General features: G+C 42.5%; 1 protein-coding gene across 1 annotated transcript; it reads right to left on the reverse strand.

Moving 5' to 3' along the window:
* Positions 1-1,580: 1,580 nt before the first annotated feature.
* On the reverse strand, positions 1,581-21,018 carry LOC127527809 (E3 ubiquitin/ISG15 ligase TRIM25-like). The gene is made up of 5 exons (XM_051927690.1): positions 20,440-21,018; positions 10,128-10,223; positions 6,990-7,199; positions 1,794-1,893; positions 1,581-1,642 (listed from the first exon to the last, which is right to left on the reverse strand). The coding sequence occupies exons 1-5, from the start codon at positions 21,016-21,018 to the stop codon at positions 1,581-1,583; spliced, it is 1,047 nt and encodes a 348-aa protein (XP_051783650.1).
* Positions 21,019-22,241: the final 1,223 nt, after the last annotated feature.

Raw genomic sequence — 22,241 nt, forward strand, 5'->3', positions numbered from 1 at the left:
GCGGAGCCCCCTAGTATATATATATATATTTTATACTTATATATATGCACTGTGTAGAGGGGCATCCCTCTTGCAGATCGAAGCAAACTTGCAGCCGCATGTGAAATCGGAGTCCGCTCACAACTGCATGTGAAACCAGAGACCCCTTGGAGATCGACGTGCACTTGCAGTCACACGTGAATTTGAAGACCCCAAGTGTGTTTGTGGCTGCATGTGAAATTGAAGAGTGTCCTCCTTGGAGATCAGAGTGCACTTGCAGCCACATGTGAATTTTAAGACCCCTTAGAGATTGGAGGAGTGTGTGCACGGCCTGTATGTAAAATTGTTGAGTAGGGGGAAAGGGGCTTCCCGCTTGGAGATCAGAATATGCTCGCAGCTGCTTGAGAAATCAAAAACTGCTTGAAGATTGGAGAGCGTTCACAACAATAAGAGAAATCACCCTTGAGCTTTGCCAGTTTCTCTTTCCATTTTACAATGTGATCCAGTCTCTTTTCTCTGTTCAGAGCACGGCCCCCTTTTTATTCGATCATCCACCCTATTAGCTACTGGTGCTTCTTGCCAGGCCCATCAGTCATTTCGCCTGCACCCTTCATTTAAAGCACACTCTCTGAGCAGCATTCAGCATGTGAGTTAACGTAATATTAATCAAAAACAATAAAAATATCAGCAAATAAAAGCAGGTTTTAGCTATTTTTCTGTTTTTTGTAACATCACCAAATTTCAATCAAATCGGTGAAGGCATTTTGGAGATTTTGGGGTATTCAGTATTTTGTTGCCCCTAAATATTGACAGATCAAATTGTCCTTTCATAGCAGATGCCTGCTGAATTAGAATTACATCCTGTCAAATGCGAGCATTTCAACTAAACGGGAAATGAGTTTTACATTGTTATACGTAAATTAATTTCACTTAAAGCAATGATTTACTCACAGCTACACACCTATTTACTTTAATTACAGAATGGAAGGTCTGCAGCTGGACATTATGACTCAAAGACTAGCGAGTTCTTGTGGAGTCTTCACTGTCTTGTCTTGTGGAGCATAAAGAAGGTTAATAGGAAGAAGGTCTGTAAAGCACACACATTATATGGAGTGGGATTGAAGAAAGGTCCTCCCTAATCTGGGCAACACGGTTGTGAATCCACCATCAAGAAGATTGTGTGCTGGTTTGGTCTCCATTTTACAAAAATGACTTGACACTGGAGAAAAATCGAAAAAAGAGTCACTGTGGGGTGAGAACTGTGCAGAAACACAGAGGGATCTGAACAATTTACTTAGAACATCTGAAGGAAAAGGGCAAGATTGGCGAGGAGGACTGAGCTGTTTGGGGAAGTTTGATCAGGCACATCATCACCACAATGAAGTGGGAAAAGATGAAGAGGAGGAAAAAGAAAAAGAAGAAGAAGATGAAGACACCAAGAACTGTAGACCCAGGAAACAAGGCACCCTAATGTGCAACACCTTGGAGACTTTAGTATGTCACTTTGACAATTTAGTAAAGGAAGTTCTAACGCAGAGTTTAAGTGGCAAAGTAAACGAATAACACATAAAAAATGCCTTGCTAAAAATATCAAAAATAAATCAAGTGATTTGAAGCCGCATGTAGTGGAGAATAATGACGATACGATAGCAATAACAGAAACCTGCGAAATAACAAAGGCGGGCATGAGTAGGGCATAGAGAGTTACATATTTTTAGAAGGACAAACAGAACAAAAAAGGAGGGAGGGTCGCTGTTGTAAGTGCCACACGGGGTGGGTGGGCATCCCAGCCAGGAGAGGGGAGGGTTCCTTACCTGGACAGGAGGCTCCTAGAGGACAGACAAGCATCCCAGCCAAGGGAGAGAGGGGGCTGCCAGACCCATAAGAGACTTCTTGGGTGGATAGTCGGACATCCTGAACAGGAAGCCCCAGGCAAATACACAGGAGTCCCGACCAGACATATTTATGGCACCTTCCCCGGCCAGGATGAAAGGGAAGGACAGGGAAGATCTGGCTGTAAGTCAGCGGTTCTCAAATTGTGGGGTGCGCCCCCCTAACAAAAAAGGGGGCGCGAATGTTGCCATATGTGGCATAATTTCGGTATTCGTAGGGAAATTTTAAACTTGTAGCGGTGTATCAGCAGCAAAAAATATAGGAATAAATTTTATCAGGGTTTCAAAAAACATTAGAAGGGCGCGATTAAAACTGTTATGAAAACTCGGGTCGCAAACACTTAGAGGTTGAGAAACGCTGCTCTAAGTGCCGTTCGTTCCATTATTTCCTTCTGGTCTGTACTAAACCCTTTATTTATTTTAACATGGCTTTCTCATAGCTGCATTTTAGTGTAACTACATGTGCACTCAATTCTCATTGTCATCAAGGCTCCACAATGCGGACTAATCCCTACTTTCTCTGCTGCTCTTTTTCTGTTTTTTCTGTTGTCACCACCACCACCACCTGATCAAAACACCATGCAGTTGCTACATTGATGGATGGAAGGCCAGAAGTCCACATGACCGTCATCGTCTAATTCTTCCACGTGAAGCCTGTAAACCTGAGGACTGACTGAGATCATTGATGTCAGGTAGAATGCCTAGTGGGGTCTGGGTGGTCTCGTGGCCTTGAAACCCCTGCAGATCTTTGTTTTTTTTCACCATCCCTCTGGAGTTTTAAAATTTTTTTTCTGTCCACCCAGCCCATCAGCCATTACTTTCATTCCTTGTTATTTAGCATTGCCTAATGTCATTTTTATTTTTTATAAACCTTTCTTTCTTCATCTTGTATAGCACCTTGACCTGCACCATTTGTATGAAAATAGTTGCTATAGAAAGAAATGTTTCCCCCAGGACACTAGATGGCAGCAGCCCTGGATATTGGCGCCCATTCAGGAACTGGCAGGGAATGCCAGGAATTGTGATCTGGCAGTGTGGCCCTGCTGGGGACCATGGGTGCTGCAAGAGGGCTCTGCATGAAGATACACTGCCTGCTAGGTGGGACTTCCATGTGACCCGGAAGTGCTTCCAGAGGGCAACAGCCCTGGCACTAGAAGTACTCCGGGTCCTCAATTAAAGGGTCCGCACCCCCCTGTCCAGGCAAGTCAGTGTTGGGAGGAAGGAAGGCAACACTCGACTGGAGGAGGGCAGTGTGGTGGAGAGAAGAGAGGTGAATTGGAGAAGGGACAGCAACTTGTTTTTGTGCTTAATACTGAAGTATTGTGTAATAAAACACCCTTTATTTGAACCCGGGACTGTCAATGTATTTGTGTTTGAGGTTTAGGGTGTTCTGGTGCCCCCTAGACTTCACACTGTTGATGTCTTTTTCAATTGGACGATGAGCCTCATCTTAGTGACGATGTCTGAATTCATCTACAAAGCATTAGGGAAGCAGGTCTTATTTTCAGGAGTGTATTATAAATACCCCAATGCAGATTATAACTTCAATAGTTATAACTTCTTTTTAGTAATAATAAAAAGGGAACTTTACAGGGGGATAGTATAGTCACGGGGGGCTTTAACTACCTGAATATTAACAGAGTTTTTAGAAGTAATCAGTGACTGTCTTGTAACACAGCATGTTAAAGTACCAACACGGGGTGAAGCCTGTCTGGATTTAGTATTTTATAATAATCAGGAGAGAATTGAGGATGTAGAGGTGATTGGACCACTAGGGTCACGTGACCATAATGTAATACAATTCTCAGTATTTTGTAAGAGTGCCGATGTAAAGACTAAAATTGTTAAGTTGAACTTTGGTAGGGCCAATTTTGAGCAGATGCGACAAAGTCTAAGTAGGATACACTGGGATAAGCTTTTAAGTGTGGAGACAGTCGAGGAGCAGTGGAACAGGTTTAAAAATGTAATGCAGGACAGATACAGACCTAAATTTGAAATTAATAGGAAATTAAAAAAAGAAGGATATCAGGGAGGCTAAAAGACAGTTGGAAAGGAATAGAGCAGATAAGGAGAAAGACGACCCTAAGAGATTCTTTCAGTATTTTAGTAGTAAAAGAGCAGTCAAGGAGGAGGTCAAGTGCATCAGAAATAGTAAAGGAGAATTAAAAGATATAAACAGCGAAATAGCGGATGCCCTAAACTTACATTTTTCTGAGGTATTCACAACTGAGCAAGTTGATAACCTCCCAGAGGTAACAGGGACTACTAAGGAGGTACTGAGGGATTTGGAAATTATAGAGGGAGAAGTGCTGCTCAGATTAAATAAGCTGAAATCAAACAAATCACCAGGACCAGATAATATTTACCCTCGAGTTCTTAAGGAGGCTAGCGAGTGCAGATATAAACCTTTGACACGCTGGGGAAATTCTGAATACCTGGAAAATGGCAAATATTATAAAAAGAGTGATGGGGCAGATCAAAGCAGCTATAGGCCAGTAAGCTTAATGTGCATCACAGGAAAATTAATGGAAGGAATTATTAAGGATAAGATTGAGCAACACCTGGCAAGGGCAGGAGGAGTCTTACTAACAGGGTGGAATTCTATGAGGAAGCAAAAAACGATATGATCAAAGTTATTATTTATCTGCACTTGGTGGTGCTCCACAGGGGTCACTGCTAGGGCCACTGCTATTTTAATATTTATTAATGATTTGGATAGGAATATAAGTAACAAGCTGGCTAGGTTTGCAGAAAATACCAAAATAGGTGGATTAGCAGATAATTTGGAATCCATGGAGTCATCACAGAGGGACTTGGACAGCAGACAGGCTTGGGCAGATTTGTGGCAGATGAAATTTAATGTTAATAAATGTAAAGAATTACATGTAGGAAGTAAAAATGTGAGGTTTGAATACACAATGGGGGTCTAAAAATTGAGAGTACACCTTATGAGAAGGATTTAAGAGTCATAGTGGACTCTAAGCTATCGACTTCCAGACAGTGTTCAGAAGCCATTAAGAAGACTAACAGAATGTCATGTTATATAGCGCCTTGATGTGTGGAGTACAAGTCACAGGAGGTTCTGCTTAACCTTTATAACACACTGGTGAGGCCTCATCTGGAGTCCTGTGTGCAGTTTTGGTCTCCAGGATACAAAAAGGACATAGCAGCACAATAGAAGGTCCTGAGAAGAGCGACTAGGCTGATTCAGGGCTGCAGGGGTTAGGGTTATGAGGAAAGATTAAAAGAGCTGAGCCTTTACAGTTTAAACAAAAGAAGATTAAGAGGTGACATGATTGAAGTGTTTAAAATTATGAAGGGAGTTAGTCCAGTGGATCGAGACAATGACTTGACTATGACTAAAATGAATTCATCAAGAACACAGGGACACCGTTGGGTAAATTTCACACAAACATTAGGAAGTTTTTCTTTACCCAGAGAACCATAGACACATGGAGTAGGTGTCCTAGTAGTGCGGTGGACAGGAGGACCTTAGGGAATTGATGTTACTTTAGATGAATTTAGTGGATAGGACTGGGCCGAATGGCCTGTTCTTGTTTAAATGTTTCTGATGTTCTTTATTGGAGATATTAGGTGAACAAGGAATGATGATCTCTTTCCTGTTATTACCACTAAAAAAGGTGAGCAATTGAAAATGAAATCTAAGATGTTTTGACTTTTAGAAAGTAACTAGGAAAAGGATGGAGCTAAAGGAGCAATCAAGTTCATAGGCAGCGATCTGAGCAACAAAGCAACAATGCTAAGCTGTAGTCAAAATATTCCTCAAACCACCAGCTTGTTTATCTTGCCTCTAATGACGGCGAAGGTTCAAGATATTTTTCAAAGTTAATCCATCACTTGGGTATCGCCATTTATTATACTGGGGGAACACAACAATTGCAAACAAATATTCAATCGCATATTCAAGGGTGACACAGCAAAAGTCCTGTCGAAATGGTACTGAGACGATGCCACCATCAAAAAAAAATTACAGTAATCCCTCCTCCATCGCGGGGGTTGCGTTCCAGAGCCACCCGCGAAATAAGAAAATCCGCGAAGTAGAAACCATATGTTTATATGGTTGTTTTTATATTGTCATGCTTGGGTCACAGATTTGCGCAGAAACACAGGAGGTTGTAGAGAGACAGGAACGTTATTCAAACACTGCAAACAGACATTTGTCTCTTTTTCAAAAGTTTAAACTGTGCTCCATGACAAGACAGAGATGACAGTTCCATCTCACAATTAAAAGAATGCAAACATATCTTCCTCTTCAAAGGAGTGCGCATCAGGAGCACAGAATGTCACATAGATAGAGAAAACAATCTCTAGCAAACAAATCAATAGGGCTGTTTGGCTTTTAAGTATGTGAAGCACCACGGCACAAAGCTGTTGAAGGCGGCAGCTCACACCCCCTCCGTCAGGAGCAGAGAAAGAGAGAGAGAGAGAGAGACAGAGAAAAACAAACAGTCAAAAATCAATACGTGCCCTTTGAGCTTTTAAGTATGCAAAGCACCGTGCAGCATGTCGTTTCAGGAAGCAGCTGCACAAAAGATAGCACTGTGAAGATAATCTTTCAGCATTTTTAGACGAGCGTCCGTATCGTCTAGGTGTGCGAACAGCCCCCCTGCTCAATCCCCCTACGTCAGGATCAGAGAAAGTCAGCGCAAGAGAGACAGAGAAAATTAAGTTGGGTAGCTTCTCAGCCATCTGCCAATAGCGTCCCTTGTATGAAATCAACTGGGCAAACCAACTGAGGAAGCATGTACCAGAAATTAAAAGACCCATTGTCCGCAGAAATCCGCGAACCAGCAAAAAATCCGCGATATATATTTAAATATGCTTACATATAAAATCCGCGATGGAGTGAAGCCGCGAAAGGCGAAGCGCGATATAGCGAGGGATCACTGTATATATATACAGTATATACATATTATATATATATATATATATATATATATATATATATATATATATATATATATATATATATATATATATATATATACACTGTATGAAGAATGTGTATAGAAAGTCCAAAAATACACTAAATGTATTGTTGGCATGTAAAAACGATGATTCATCGTGATGTTGTAGAATCATATTCTTGTCTCTCACCTGCATGAACTCTTCCTTCAGCTCAGCATCTTTGCTCTTCAGCTCCTCAATCTTCTTCTGCAGGCGCTCCATGACTCCTTCAGTCTTCTCCACATCTCTCTTCTTTAGTTCTCTGATTCGCTTGGCCATTTTCCTCTGAGGTTTCTCAATGAAGTGATTCAAACCAGTGAACTTCTCCTCCTTTCCCTTCACCTCCTTTTCTGCAGACATCTGATTGGATGGACACAGACACTGAATTGAGTTGACTAATAAAAAATTCCTTTCACAAGACTCTTTCTTGGCGTTTAGGTACCAAAGACTGTGAGCTGGAGATATTAAAGTCGGGCTGGACGTCTAGTGTGTGGTCAGCGCAGTCTCATTTCATTTCATTTCATTAACTCAGCATGGGGGAACGGTCCGCTTCATGGCCCAGGGGCTTGTATCTAGGGAGGACCTGACTGTGAGGTTCCCCAAGTTGTTAGAAAGCCCCTTGACCCCAAAGTGACCCTGCAGGACTTATTGTTTATTGCCCAGAGTGGTTGTCGAATGATGACCACTTGGAAAAGATTTTCAAATAGCGACTTCTTGGCCGGGCAGTGTACAAAAGATGACTTTAAACTCAACAAGGAGGGTGGAAAGAATTTCCACAGGACCAGGAAATAAAGCATAGTTGTGGAGGAGAGAGAAAGTGAAAAATGAGAAGACTTGAAAAAACGGAATCGACTAAGCAAGAACCACAAAACAAACTCGTAGTCAATTCAAGAAGTCGTGAAAAACAGTCAATCAACAAACAAAGAGAGAAAGAGGTGTGAAGCAAAGGTTTTGTTCTTTTACGAGCGGAATTCAGTCACAAATACTGGGAGAATTTGACACGTCACACTAAAGATGTCAGACGTCACATCATGTTCAGCCACAATGCCAGCACAGACTGACACAATAGCAACGCAATGAACAATCGTAACCCTAACGCCTAACCGAAGGACGTCTCTCCAGAAAAAACAAAAATGAACGTAAAACCCATCCGAGACTAGAAATGAATGTTAATTCACACCAAGTGACACGCAGCATTCACTCACATTAATAGAGTGCCATCATCATCGTTCTGTCAAGATGGCTCTCCTTCAGTTCTCATAATCCTCCCTTTGTTTTCAATTATTTTTCAGGTATTCTTTGGTGTCTGAAAATATTTTAAATATTGTTTTGGGGATTTTAGAATTGGAGTGATTAGGTTTAAATTTTGTTTTGCAGTGTCAAGTCGTGTACTTCACGAGTGTCAGCATTGCAGAACCTTTTGTTGACAGTTGCTATGCAGTTGCTAAGCAGGGTCGGCGTTGTTCCCTTCCAGGCTGTCCGAAAAAAGTCTTGGCCTTCTCTTTAGTGTTTCAGTCTCATTTGTGGCAACAGCCTTGTTCGCTGTACAATTTAGCTCTGGTTACAAGAAATTCTTGCACAGGTACTTCTCAAATTTGTGCCCCCCTGGCTCTTCAATGGAATTGCCACCCCTGTTCATGGTGGCCCATCCGGATGCTCAGAGCAGATTCACTGACCTGGATTTCGCAGATGATGCTTTGATAGCTGAATTACAGCCAACACTGCAAGACACAGAAGAAGACTGAAAAGATTGGTCTTTGTGTTAATGGCACGGAGACAAATGTCATGAAAAATATGCATCAAAGCGGGAGGCAGAATGGTCAAAGAAGTGATTGATTCACGACCTGAGGAGCACCATCGGGGAAAACGGCGGCACAGATGAAGACACACACTGACAGATCGGGCAAGCCTCGTCTATATTTCAAAGACTACAGCGAATATGGTCAACAAAATCGATCAACCTTGTGATAAAAGTAATAGCATTGTGGTATCAACGGCAATATATGCGAGGTGGGCAATGATGGGCATGGTCCAATGACTCAAACATCTTTCACCAAAGGTACTTAAGGATGCAAATCAGATATCACTCATCACCAGTGACAAAGTAATTGGAAGGGACTGTCACCATATGGGGTTACCTGATTACCTGATCATCAGATTCCACAGACAGCAATGAACTGAAGACCAGCAAACGAAGGCAGGGAAGGAAGGCCCTTCTAGACGTTGTGGGTGACCTGCCATGAAGGCCTTAAAACCATCTACGCTGATTAGGACAAAGCAGAAAACAGTACTGCAGACAGAAGCCTGTGAATGAAGCTTACTGTCCTTATCACTGAAGCTAAATAAGTGCTCTTCAACTGTGGAACTGCGATTGCGGCCCTTAGATCACACGGCACCCTGTCACCAGTCTTAGATTATTGTGCGTAAATCACAAGAGGGATCCACAGAAACTGCGTTGTAACCCTCAAAGCTGCTGCTCTGTGTTTTTCACGTTAATGCATCAGTGTTGGACATGGAGCATGGACACTTTATAGAAACATAAGAAATTTGACATTCAGTGCATCGAGATTACTCGTTTATCTGAAAGCTACGCTGCCCCAATATCTCATTCAGATCCTTCAGAAAGGTTGTTCAGGTGTCTCCGTGGCTCGGTAGTTTATTTCTAATTCCCACAACTCTTCCTGGCTCAGTCCTAAATGCACTCCCCCCCTTAATATTCACTTGAAGCACTCCAGTAGACTAGATGGCACCATACTGGTAATGTGAGTTTGTAAGCTAAGAGGACAGAAAATAGTCCAACCTCATAAAGTGATTCAAATCCCAGACGAAATAAGAGTTTGAGTAGTTTAGAGTGGACAATGAAAGGAATCCACATATGCATACAGGCAAACACCTGACGGACAGGAAACATACAACAATGGATGAGTGAGACACTAACCAGTGGACCACCTTACCAACCTCCCGCATCAAATATCAAAGCTTAAATAAAACTGATGGAGCACCAAACTGAAGTCTACACTTCATAACTAGTGGAGCACCTCAAGTTACAGAGTCAAAAATAAAGTGGTGTAAGTGGGATAGAAAACTCAGGACATTGGGGTTCTGTGGTCCAAATCTCTAATGAATAAAACAAGAAATGTCATGAAGGAAAGAAGAAAGTGCCTACTCTGAGTGAACCCTTTATGCCTCTTCTTATTATTATTACCAGTGAAATTCTGACGCCTCTTCTAGCATTAAATGATTTCTCCTGACCACAGCATGGAATGTCTTCTTTACTTATTAATTCACCTTCATCACCTCTCCTGGCTGATTGGTCTCCCTCAGTTTCTTCTCTTGCTCCCTGAATCTCTTCTGGATTTCACTCAGTGTCACCCCCGGCTGCTTCTGTTTGGGAACATAAGAGGACACACAAGATCTTATCAGAATTTAAACATCCTACATGGATATAAAACATTGACCACACATTTGTTGGATATTTCTTTTGTCTTCAGATCTTTTGATGCACTCCCAAATCTGAGGTCATGGACTTCAGCTGGAAAAGAATGGAGTGTCCTCTCCAGCTTGGTTTGGAGGTGCTGGCTCAAGTGGAGGAGTTTAAGCAACTTGGGGTCTTGTTCACGAGTTGAGGGAAGGAGGGACTGGGAGATCAACAGACCGCTCAGAGATACATCAGCACTTGTGCAGATGTTGTGACTGGTAGGCAAACCCCTTCATTTTCCCGGCCTGTCTACATTCTTCTCCTCATCTACAGCCAAAAGCTTTGGGTGACTGAAAGAATTAGATTATGGATACAAAAAGCTTCCCTTACAGGGTGTCTGGACACAGACTTAGAGATGGGGTGAGATATTTGGGAGGAGCTCAAAATGGGGTCGCCGCTGCTCCACATCCACACCGTGAAGTGTTTTAGGCATGTCCAGCCAGGAAGAGACCTTGGGGAAGACCTGGGACATGCTGACTTTATTACAACTCCCAGCTGGCCTGGGAATACCTGGGTATCCTCCTAAAGGAGTAGTTGGAGATGGCAAGGAAAAGGGATGTTTGGGTAGCCCCATGACGTGGACCTGAAAAGTGGTGAAAAGTGGAAGATGATGGATGGATGGATTATCTTAAAACAAGATGGAGTTTGGGTATGCACCATGCTACAAATAAAGAAGACTGTTTGAAGGCACCATGGTAGACAGCTCGGTTCTTGATATTTGGAAGACCTGACATTAGGCCACAGGTTGCAAAAAAACTTATAAATGCTGTGAATAACGTGCTGTGTGTACGTCTTTCATATGGTACTTGTGTGCTGGGGGTCTGTGTGTCTGCGTATGTCTCTGTCTGTGTGTGTTCATCTTAAAGTGCGACAGGAGACCAACCCGGTAACGAACTTGACGAGCACACTGACCATTAAAGAAAAGAGGTAAAGGGTAAGGAGAGAGAAATCCCACGATAATACAGCCATAAAACTGCACACTTACTGGCTGGAACAGAATTTGGAAACTTTAATATCAATTGAGTTGGTGACTCGTGGATATCAGGAAAATTTATGAACTGGCCAGTCCTTCAAGATGTGCAGTGGTTACACATTTTCCAGCTCACATGAGAGTAATTTTTGTTAGCAAACCCATCCCTACTGTTTTCTTTTGCCATGGAGTCACCACCAAAATTCTCAGTGCCCACATTAGAGTCTGGCGTACTTTGCAGTTCTGACTGTTGTGGTCCTTTCGTTAATAAAACATAACAGGGTTTGGTCCAGACATCGTTCATGCATATTTTGCGCAGTTCACATTTCCCACCAGCTCCAACCAGTAAATTTGTCAAGTTTCTAGTAGATAGCCTCCTGTTAACATCTGATGTTTTGGTAAACTTTTGTTAAATAGACACTTGCTGTTGTCATGCATGTGCGCATGGAGGCCACCTTCCTGTTTCTGTACAGATAAGTGGTACCATCCTGCGATTCGGGGGGCACTGTCACTGTCTTCTTTCTCACCTTCAATTCTGAGAGTCAGCCCGACGAAAACGTTTAGTGCCTGCCTTCAGTCCTGAGATGGCCTCCCCCCTTCAGGTCAGCACACTTTAAAAATCAGGTGGTCTCTGGAAAATGGCGGCTCATGCTGTGTCCCAGGCCAATGGAGATGGAGTTCCCCCTGGCAAGACCCTTGTTCACTTGCATTGAATTTTGCTTTTTTAGCAAATTTCTTGTTTTCCTCTGCTGACTAGAGGTCCGTAAATTAAATCAGCTGGTACCCTCATTGTCTGTCCATTGGTGACCCCTTAAAATTACTATGCATGTATGCAGTATAAACTCATTCTTATTTGTAAGGAAAAAAGCTAAGCTACCAAACAGGGTGGGCCGATAAGAATAGTTGATGGGTGCTATACTGGTAAGGGAGAGTGTGACAGCGCTTCATAACTGGGCTCCACCCAGCAGAAAATGAAATGCTGCAGGACCTCATTCACCTAATATCACGAGCGACGAACAAATTGACTTGTGGAAAAGCAACAAATGGAGACCATCGGTAAGGATGTGTGGACCTGCAAGGATGACACAGCACAGGATACAAATCAGGCAACGGAATACAAGTTGGTCAAAGGGCTTGTCAGGTGATGGCGAGGTGGTGTTCACTCTTCAGATATGTGTTTTAGTAGAGGACTCACCAAAATGTCCTATCAAGAGACCACGTGCACCTCTAGAGCAGAGTGAACCTCCAGTCCAAGTAGATGTGGACAGGTGGGGAAAGGTTGTGCGTTAACTAAAGATAAAAAGTGCATACCATTGTTGTGATGTGAGATTTTACATATAACTTGATAAATATTTTGTATGTCTTTATTTGTAATTTAGGCATAGCAATGTAATTTAGTGTTTACCCCACTGCCCCTTAGGAATGGGTCTGTTTGAATTTTACGACAGGATTTGGGGGATGTGCCTTAAACCAGTTTGGCGAGTGTTTCTTTGCTAAAGTCATTTCTAACCCCCGCAAGAAAGACTTAAAGATATATGGTCTTGGGGGTGGCAAGTTTTAAGATGTTGTATTCCCCCATTGGTCCGAGGTATGGCTGTTTGGAATTGGCTTGGATCAGAAGCTTTTAAGTACCATGATGTCCTATTGGCTCTAGGGGTTGGACAGAACATCTATAAATGTATGTGCTTAACCTCACAATCTCTCTCTTACCAACCAACATATGATGAAGAAGTATCTCCCTCTTGCTAACCTGTGATGATGAAGACAACACAATGAACAGCACAGCTCAGCAGCCATTTTGAACAGACATGTGGCTGAAAGCTGAGCACCAATGATGCCTTAACTAGAGACATTTAAGTAACTACAAGTCTGTGTGCCACCTGAACTACATATCACCATTTAATCAGGTTGTATGGTTGCCAATATTCAAATGTACTTTGCATTTTGTTATTATTTATGAATATTATCAGTAATACATTATTTTATGTGTAACTTAACTTCTGCTTGTCTTTTTACTACATCTAATTGCCTGAGGTTATAGATATAGAAGGGAAGGTGGGGATAAGTTATATATAATAATACTTAATAAACAGTGGTAAGTCTGTGAGATTAGGCATTCTAAGGCTACATATTAATAATACAATAGGGGAAAGTAGAGCAATATATACTGTATATATTACTCTACCAAGACAAAAACAATTGGCGTAGTCAGCAGGATTTTGGGGCAACCATGTTTTGCACCCTGTTTACAAATACTGTTGATGTATACAGTGCATCCTGAAAGTATTCACAGCACATCACTTTTTTCACATTTTGTTATGTTACAGCCTTATTCCAAAATGGATTAAATTCATTTTTTTCCTCAGAATTCTACACACAACACTCCATAATAACAACATGAAAAAAGTTTACTTGAGATTTTTGCAAATTTATTAAAAATAAAAAAATGGAGAAAGCACATGTACATAAATATTCACATCCTTTGCCGTGAAGGTCCAAATTGAGCTCAGGTACGTCCTGTTTCCCCTGATCATCCTTGAGATGTTCCTGCAGCTTCATTGGAGTCCACCTGTGGTAAATTCAGTTGACTGGACATGATTTGGAAAGGCACACACCTGTCTATAGAAGGTCCCACTGTTGACAGTTCATGTCAGAGCACAAACCAAGCATGAAGTCAAAGGAATTGTCTGTAGACCTCCGAGACAGGATTGTCTCGAGGCACAAATCTGGGGAAGGTTACAGAAAAATTTCTGCTGCTTCGAAGGTCCCAATGAGCACAGTGGCCTCCATCATCCGTAAGTGGAAGAAGTTTGAAAACCACCAGGGCTCTTCCTAGAGCTGGCCAGCCATCTAAACTGAGCGATCGGGGGAGAAGGGCCTTAGTCAGGGAAGTTGACCAAGAACCCGATGGTCACTCTGTCAGAGCTCCAGAGGTCCTCTGTGGAGAGAGGAGAACCTTCCAGAAGGACAACCATCACTGCAGCAATCCACCAATCAGGCCTCTATGGTAGAGTGTCCAGACGGAAGCCACTCCTTAGTAAAAGGCACATGGCAGCCCACCTGGAGTTTGGCAAAAGGCACCTGAAGGACTCTCAGACCATGAGAAAGAAAATTCTCTGGTCTGATGAGACAAAGATTGAACTCTCTGGTGTGAATGCCAGGAGTCACGTTTGGAGGAAACCAGGCACCGCTCATCACCAGGCCAATACCATCCCTACAGTGAAGCATGGTGGTGGCAGCATCATGCTGTGGGAATGTTTTTCAGCGGCAGGGACTGGGAGACTAGTCAGGATAAAGGAAAAGATGACTGCAGCAATGTACAGAGACATCCTGGATGAAAACCTGCTCCAGAGCGCTCTTGACCTCAGACTGGGGCGACGGTTCATCTTTCAGCAGGACAATGACCCTAAGCACACAGCCAAGATATCAAAGGAGTGGCTTCAGGACAACTCTGTGAATGTCCTTGAGTGGCCCAGCCAGAGCCCAGACTTGAATCCAATTGAACATCTCTGGAGAGATCTTAAAATGGCTGTGCACCGACGCTTCCCATCCAACCTGATGGAGCTTGAGAGGTGCTGCGAAGAGGAATGGGCGAAACTGGCCAAGGATAGGTGTGCCAAGCTTGTGGCATCATATTCAACAAGACTTGAGGCTGGAATTGCTGCCAAAGGTGCATCGACAAAGTATTGAGCAAAGGCTGTGAATACTTATGGACATGGGATTTCTCAGTTTTTTTATTGTCATTATGGGGTGTTGTGTGTAGAATTCTGAGGAGCCGAGAAAGGCGGATAGAAGAGGGCGAGAAGAGGCGGATGAGGTGCCGCGAGAGGCGGACAAGACCACAGAAAAAAGGAGTGAGCACAGGAAAAATTGAGAAATGAGGCGCAAAGAGCACCGAAAAAAGGAAACGGCACATAAAAAAGTATTCAAACGCAAGCAAAGCACGAAACACATTGCACACGAAACTAGACCCCAAAAAAAAAAAAAAAAAAAAAAAAAAAAAAAAAAGAGGCTCGCGCACAACAGCAAGGCACCCCCCCCACAGGCACCGGACGGGACACACACCAAGAGGGGGATTCAACAAGCCCATGGAACACAAAAAAAAGAACACAAAACCACCCCACAGACCCTACAAGCAAGGGACGGGACACACACAAAGAGGGGGATTCAACAAGACACAGGAACACAAAAAGAAAGAAGACGCTCGCGCAACAACAATCCCCACCACACATCCATAAGAAGTGACACCCAAAGCCACATATTCTAAAGTGAACATCAACACCTTCACACTAGACAGCATAGGTGTCAGCATTGGTGGATCTCCTTACAATAAAGCACTATTAACCGTTCAACTGCAGAAAAAGAAACATATTAACAGTGACTGCGATCCTTCTTATTACTTATCCATATTTCGCATGCTGAGAAAGAAACAAGTCATGAATACACGGTCACGGGTACAAAACGAAAAGGAAAGGATAACAGGAACAAACACACGAAAACGAAAGAAACAACAAAATAGACGGCTATGCAGCATAGGTGGATCTCATTACAATAAGGCACTATTAACCGTTCAACCGCAGAAAAGGCTCCATATTAACAGTGAGTGCAATTCTCCTTATTACTTATCCATATTTCTAAAAGAAAAAATGTCTCGACTCCAAAAACGCAAAGCTCAACTAAAGCTTCTAACTAACGATGTACCTAAAAGTAAAAACTTTATGAACTGCATTAGATCCTACAATGGTTCATTTGCTTTTGCATCTACCGGAGTAAATATCAGGCCACCAAAAGGCAATGGCCCATACTACTTTCGCATATGTGCACAAATATTGCATCGCATTGGAACAGTGCACCCTGAAACAAATCAACAACGCAAATATGCACAAATCTACATCCTAGATCCACATGACGCAAACTATCAATCAAAGTGCTGCATCGCAACAGGCACGGATTCAAAACGAAACACCTCCCGTCTCAGACATACGTTAATGGCAGCGAAGGCTACAACGGGCTTCTCACACAGCACAGGCAAATCGATTACAGCTCCAAAACAACACGTCCCAAATACTACACATGCAACAACGCGCCTCTCAAACGGCACAAGAAAAACATACACCAGGAAAATTCATTCGGATTAATGAATGTCATTTGCAATCATTGTCATTCAGTTCACTTCCCTGAAGAAACAACTGGAAATACAAGTTATACATTTACACGTTGTTGTCAAAAGGGTCAAATTAGACTGCCTTCTTTACATTCATATACTGAATATCTACAGAGGCTTATAACTGACGATGTACCTGAAAGTGAAATCTTTATCAACTACATTACATCCTACAAATCGGTATCCACTATGAACATTAACGGTGGCACTGCACGTGACATCCGTCTTGAAAAAATGTTGTTTATTGATGAATGTTCAATGGCATGAAGTCACTTACTCAACACCATTCATAAACTTCTACAAACGTTTATGAATAATAATATTCGATTTGAAGGAAAGGTACTTTTATGAGGAGGAGATTTTAGACAGTGATTAGCTATTCTTCCAGATGCCATGCACTCAGCTATTGTTCAGTGCACCTTAAAATACGCAGACAATTGGCATTGCTTTCAAAAGATACAGTTAGTAAAAAAGATACGATGTCCAGAACCAGATCATAACAATTGCTTATTACAACTGAGAGATGGTACACTCACCAATACAGATGGACTTCAGCCACATATTATTACAATTCCTCAAGCCTTTATCTGCGACAACTTAGTTACAGAGACATTTCGAACAGCAATCTCATTAGACCAAATGCCCCTTTTAACACAACGCACTATATTATGTCCAAAAAATATTAATGTGGAAAACATAAATACCCAAGTCATTCCATTACTTCCTGGAGAGACACAACTCTTTCTAAGCTCTGACAAACTTGACTCTGATCACAACAATAACCATCTTAAATGACCTTACAAGTTCTGAGCTGGAATTACCTTTTACACTTAAACGGCGTGTACAAAGAAATTTTCAAATAAACCTTTACACTGTGCCACACACTTTATTGTTTGCTTTCTATTTGCATCATCTACACCGTCACACTATTCTATATCTCATTCATACATCACGCTCTTTGTCATTCCCAACACCAGGGGTTGGCGAGCGAAGCGAGCAGGGGGCGGAGCCCCCTAGTATGTGTATGTTTGCTTACAGGGGCAAAAGTAGGCCAACCCATAACAAAGGTAGCAAATTGTATTTGAGTAAAATTGTAGACTCAGAAATGCCTAAATTTATATTAAAGTCAGCCATCTTCCAGTGGAGTGGCAGAGACAAGCAGGCTAAAGCTAAGAAATGCAAACCTGTAGTGCAGGTAGAGAAAGCAGAAGCTGAGCTGAGCTGCCACAAAATGGAAGGGGGCTGGAAGGATTAAAAGCAGGAAAACAGAGATCAGGTATAAAGAGGACAGCTGCTGTTATAAGAGGTTTACTATCTTGTATTATTGGAAATAAGGAAGATCAGTGTGAGAAAGAAAGTGAAAATGGAATGTTGTGTGAAAGTTTTGAACGATGTAACAGTTGGTGTGAAAATTGTGAAATGCCAGCATGTAGAACACCCACTGCTGAAGTGGAAAGCGCAGAAAGCAGGAGGAACAAGGAGAGAAAACCACCCATGGTGAACGTTAGGGCAATAGTAATGGGATCTGACTGGAACCCTAAAACATGGGTGGGTGACTTACCTGAGACAGATGGGTGCTCAGAAAAAGAGTGGGAATGTGAGTGCAAGGAAAAGGAGAGAGATGAAAGGAAGGAAAAACAGCAAGGATGTTTTCTTGCATTATTATTTTCCACTGCACCACAATCTCGAGGTAATTCTGAGGTTTGTCCAGTATTTAAAGAACATGCTACACCGATAGATATTTCACCACTGTTAAGAAAGGTAACCAGTGCTGCATTTAAATTTGATTTAGGACAAAGAAATCAGATAGAAGGCAGAGAAGCTGGTGAGTGTGAATGGCAGTTGTTGACTAGAGGGCATGAAATGGATAATGGCATATTGGTACTGAGTAAAGAAAGTGTGGAATTAAAACAAAGAACAATGGAAATTAAGGGAATTCAAGTATTTGTGTGTGAAAGGTCTAAAAGTGCTAATGCAAGAATGGCTGAGTTGGTAAGAAAGTGCACCAGTTTAGGATTTGGTTTGAATGAACCAGGACAAGCCAAAGAACAAAGGATGGTGGTTGGTGCAGCAGGAAGGTTTCCAATCTCAGCCAGCATGTCAGAAATGCACAGGGGTGTGAGGGTCCTAACAGCTGTGCTGGGGCCAGCAGGAATTAAAAAGCACACACACTTCGGTTCAGTAAATCGAAACCTGACTGACCAGTTGTTTAAAAAGACAGCCTATGAATCTCCATGCAATAAAATGGAGAAAAACTTTTAACACTGGGAGAGCAAATACTGCAAACCAAAGCACAAGTTATTCATCAGACTCTTTAAACAATTAAGACTTTATAAAGACATTGTACAAAACATTCATCGGGGTGGAGTGTTGTGATGTGAGATTTTACATATAACTTGATAAATATTTTGTATGTCTTTATTTGTAATTTAGGCATAGCAATGTAATTTAGTGTTTATCCCCCACCCCCACCCCCACCCCTTTACAACTGAGTATCTTTGAATTTTTACTACAGAGTTGGGAGAAGATGTGCTTTAAACCAGTTTGGCTAATGTTTCTCTGCTAAAGTCTTTCAACCCCCGCAAGAAAGACTTAAAGACATGGACTTGGGGGTGGCAGGTTTAAAGATGTTGTATTTCCCCCCATTGGTCCGAGGTATGGCTGTTTGGAATTGGCTTGTCTCAGACGCCTTTAAGTACCATGATGTCCTATTGGCTCTAGGGGTTGGACAGAAAATCTATATATTTACTTGTTTAAGCTCACAATCTCTCTCTTCTGCTAACCTGTGATGATGAAGACAACACAATGAAGAGCACAGCTCAGCAGCCATTTTGAACAGACATGTGGCTGAAAGCTGAGCACCAATGATGCCTTAACTAGAGACATTTAAGTAACTACAAGACTGTGTGCCGCCTGAACTACATATCACCATTTAATCAGATTGTATGGTTGCCAATATTCAAATGTACTTTGCATTTTGTTATTATTTATGAATATTATCAATAATACTAATACATTGTTTAAACTGTAACTTAACTTCTGCTTGTCTTTTTACTACATCTAATTGCCTGAGGTTATAGATATAGAAGGGAAGGTGGGGATAAGTTCTATACAATAATACCTTATAAACAGTGGTAAGTCTGTGAGATTAGGCATTCTAATTCTACATATTAATAATACAATAGGGGAAAGTAAAGCAATATACATATTACTCTACCGAGACAAAACAACCATCCAGGAGTATTACGTCCAATTTTGAAGTGGTAGCCCAGGATAAGGAGTCCCAGAAGGCCACCTCTAAACCAAAGGTAAGAAAAGGGGAGTAGTGATAGTGGGGGACTTAATTAATAGAAGGAGACCTCCTGGACACGCGACACACTTCCTTGCCAGATCAGCAGCGCACTCAGTGGTCATTGTCCACATTGGAATGAGTGACATCAGTTAGACAAGACTGCCAAGTTCTCCGAGGTAAATTCAAGGAGTAAGGTGCTAAGATTTGGGGTAGAACAGACAAGGTGGTCCTCGTGTGCTTCCAGTGCCATGTGTAGTCTAGGTACAATGGAGGGCATATTGTGATAGCACAGAGAAGGTGGTCTAATGTGACAGTCCATGTAAGACTGAGGCAATCAGGACATTTCACATGTTGCTCACCTTTGGTATCGGATGGGGGTAAAGGTTAGGGGTAATGGGAGCTGCACAACTGGAACAAGTTACATTTGCTCTTAGGGGCACCAATGAATCTGGAAGGCCTACGTGTATGTTAGCCGAGGACCATTTCATGTAGGCGATGGGCAAAGAGAGTTTTGGACATGCCAAGTTGTTTCCTGCCTTACGCCCAATGTCACCATGTCACAGCTTGTCATGTTTCTGTACTGGATAAATCTGGTTCCTAAAATGGATGGATGTCTTTCCCTGTCCAGCTGCATTTACAGATCACTTGACATCTCCTTATTGACTTAGTTTTTGTGGAACACTACATCCCACTCACCTGCTTTTTCTTTCCTTCCGTCTTCAGTTCAACAACTTTATGCCCCTTGTGTCCAGCCACCATGCACATCTTACAGAGACACATCTCATCAGTCTTGCAAAATACTTCCAGGCTCCTGTGGTGTTTTGCACAGAGCTTCTCCTTTAGACTTTTATCAGGATCAGTCAGCTTGTGGCCTTTCCGGGCAGCATCTTTGTAGTGGGGCTGGATGTGAGTCTGACAGAAGGAGGCCATGCAGGTCAGACATGACTTCACGGCTCTGAACTTCTTCCCACAACAAGCGTCACACTCCACGTCTCCAGGGCCGGTGAGATTCTGTGTCGAGGGAGGGCTGAGTTCCGTCTTCTTCAGTTTCTCGATGACTTCATTCAGCAGCATGTTTATGTGCAGTTCAGGCCTCAGGATGAAGACGTGTCTGCACTGAGGACAGCTGCACACGTGGCTCTGATCCCAGCAGTTGGTCAGACACTTCAGACAGAAACTGTGACCGCAATTCAGGGACACGGGGTCAGTCAGGGTCTTCAGACACACCGAGCAGGCAAACGCATCCTGAAATCCAAATAGCCTGGCTTCGGCCATCTTCTATCAGAGGGAGAGAGGAAGATACAAATCAGACAAACAAGGAATTGTTGTGAATTGATACATTCATCGAGTAATCATTGTATGCTGTGTCTTTACTTGGAAAAGCTAACAATCCTGTCAGCTAACAATGATTGGTGTGAGATGTGGTAAGATGTACAGATATTTATGGATTACAAACTGAAGGACATGAACATATCCTGTCCCAGAGAAACTTAACACTTTGTATGCTAGCTCTGGTCATGAGAAGAAAATCCTCCTGAAATGAGCGCCTTCATCCTTGATGATGTCAGGAGGATTTTAAAGCGAGTCCATGTCCATCGGGTGTGGGATTTCAGTTCTGGCAGTGAATTGACAGCTAGCTAGGAGGTAGAAGTATAAATGGAAAGTAGGTGAAAAGCAGGAGGACAAAATGAGGGACAAAACTGGTGATCAAAAATTTGGTCAGAACCAAAATCAGCATTTGGTGAAAGGACGTCTGGCGTAAGATGGATCTTTAGGATGTGCTGGATGCATCATCGGTGATGATCATGGGGTCATTGTGGGATTTCAACATGAGAATCCCTTGCACAGGGGATGAACAGCAGCCACTCACTAATCAGCCCCCCAGGACCATCTAGTGTCTCTCTTTGCACATTCTGTTTTGGATCTAATGATCTTCCTTTTGGCAGCCCCCACGATTCCCAGCATGTTCAATGCTTAATCATTCACACACCTTGGTGGCTGCAGGCCAGTTTATTTGCTAGTGCTCAACCATTCTGCTGAGACTGGGACATTTTGATGCATGGAGGGTTAGGGCTGTGTACGGAGACTCTTGGGTGGGCTCCTTCTGCCTGTGGCAGGTACAAGACTCGACGCCGCCCTGACCCAGCGAGTCATTCTTAAGCCTTGACGGCTCTTACACACTCTACTGCAGATACGTCTCACAATCGTTATACTAGCTAGCCTGATAGTCTAATGTATGGATCCTGCGGAGGAATGATAGACGGTCAGATGGGCTGGCTGTGGTGACATTGTGGTCACTGAGTGGTTTACCACTTAACTGTTTGGTTTTCCTTTCTGTGTTTCAGCCTTCATTTTTATGTGAGATTTAGAAACAAGCGTACAGGAACAAAGATTAAGTGTAGGCCTTTATCCCCCACATTCAACACAACCTGTGGACTTCCATCCATTAACTAAACTCTGCCTACAAAAGTAAACCTCATAAATGTTACAGAAACAGA

The sequence above is a fragment of the Erpetoichthys calabaricus genome, chromosome 5 (genome assembly GCF_900747795.2).
Source record: "Erpetoichthys calabaricus chromosome 5, fErpCal1.3, whole genome shotgun sequence".
Classification (NCBI taxonomy): Eukaryota; Metazoa; Chordata; class Cladistia; order Polypteriformes; family Polypteridae; genus Erpetoichthys; species Erpetoichthys calabaricus.

Coding starts and splice junctions, on each gene's coding strand:
- LOC127527809 (XM_051927690.1), bottom strand. CDS start 21,018: ATGGCCGAAGCCAGGCTATTTGGATTTCAGGATGCGTTTGCCTGCTCG. Junction 1,894..6,989: donor TGAAGGAAGAGTTCATGCAG/GTGAGAGACAAG, acceptor CTTCCTGTTCAG/GATGTCCGACTATCCACCCA. Junction 1,643..1,793: donor TCTAGGAGCCTCCTGTCCAG/GTAAGGAACCCT, acceptor GTTATTTCGCAG/GTTTCTGTTATTGCTATCGT.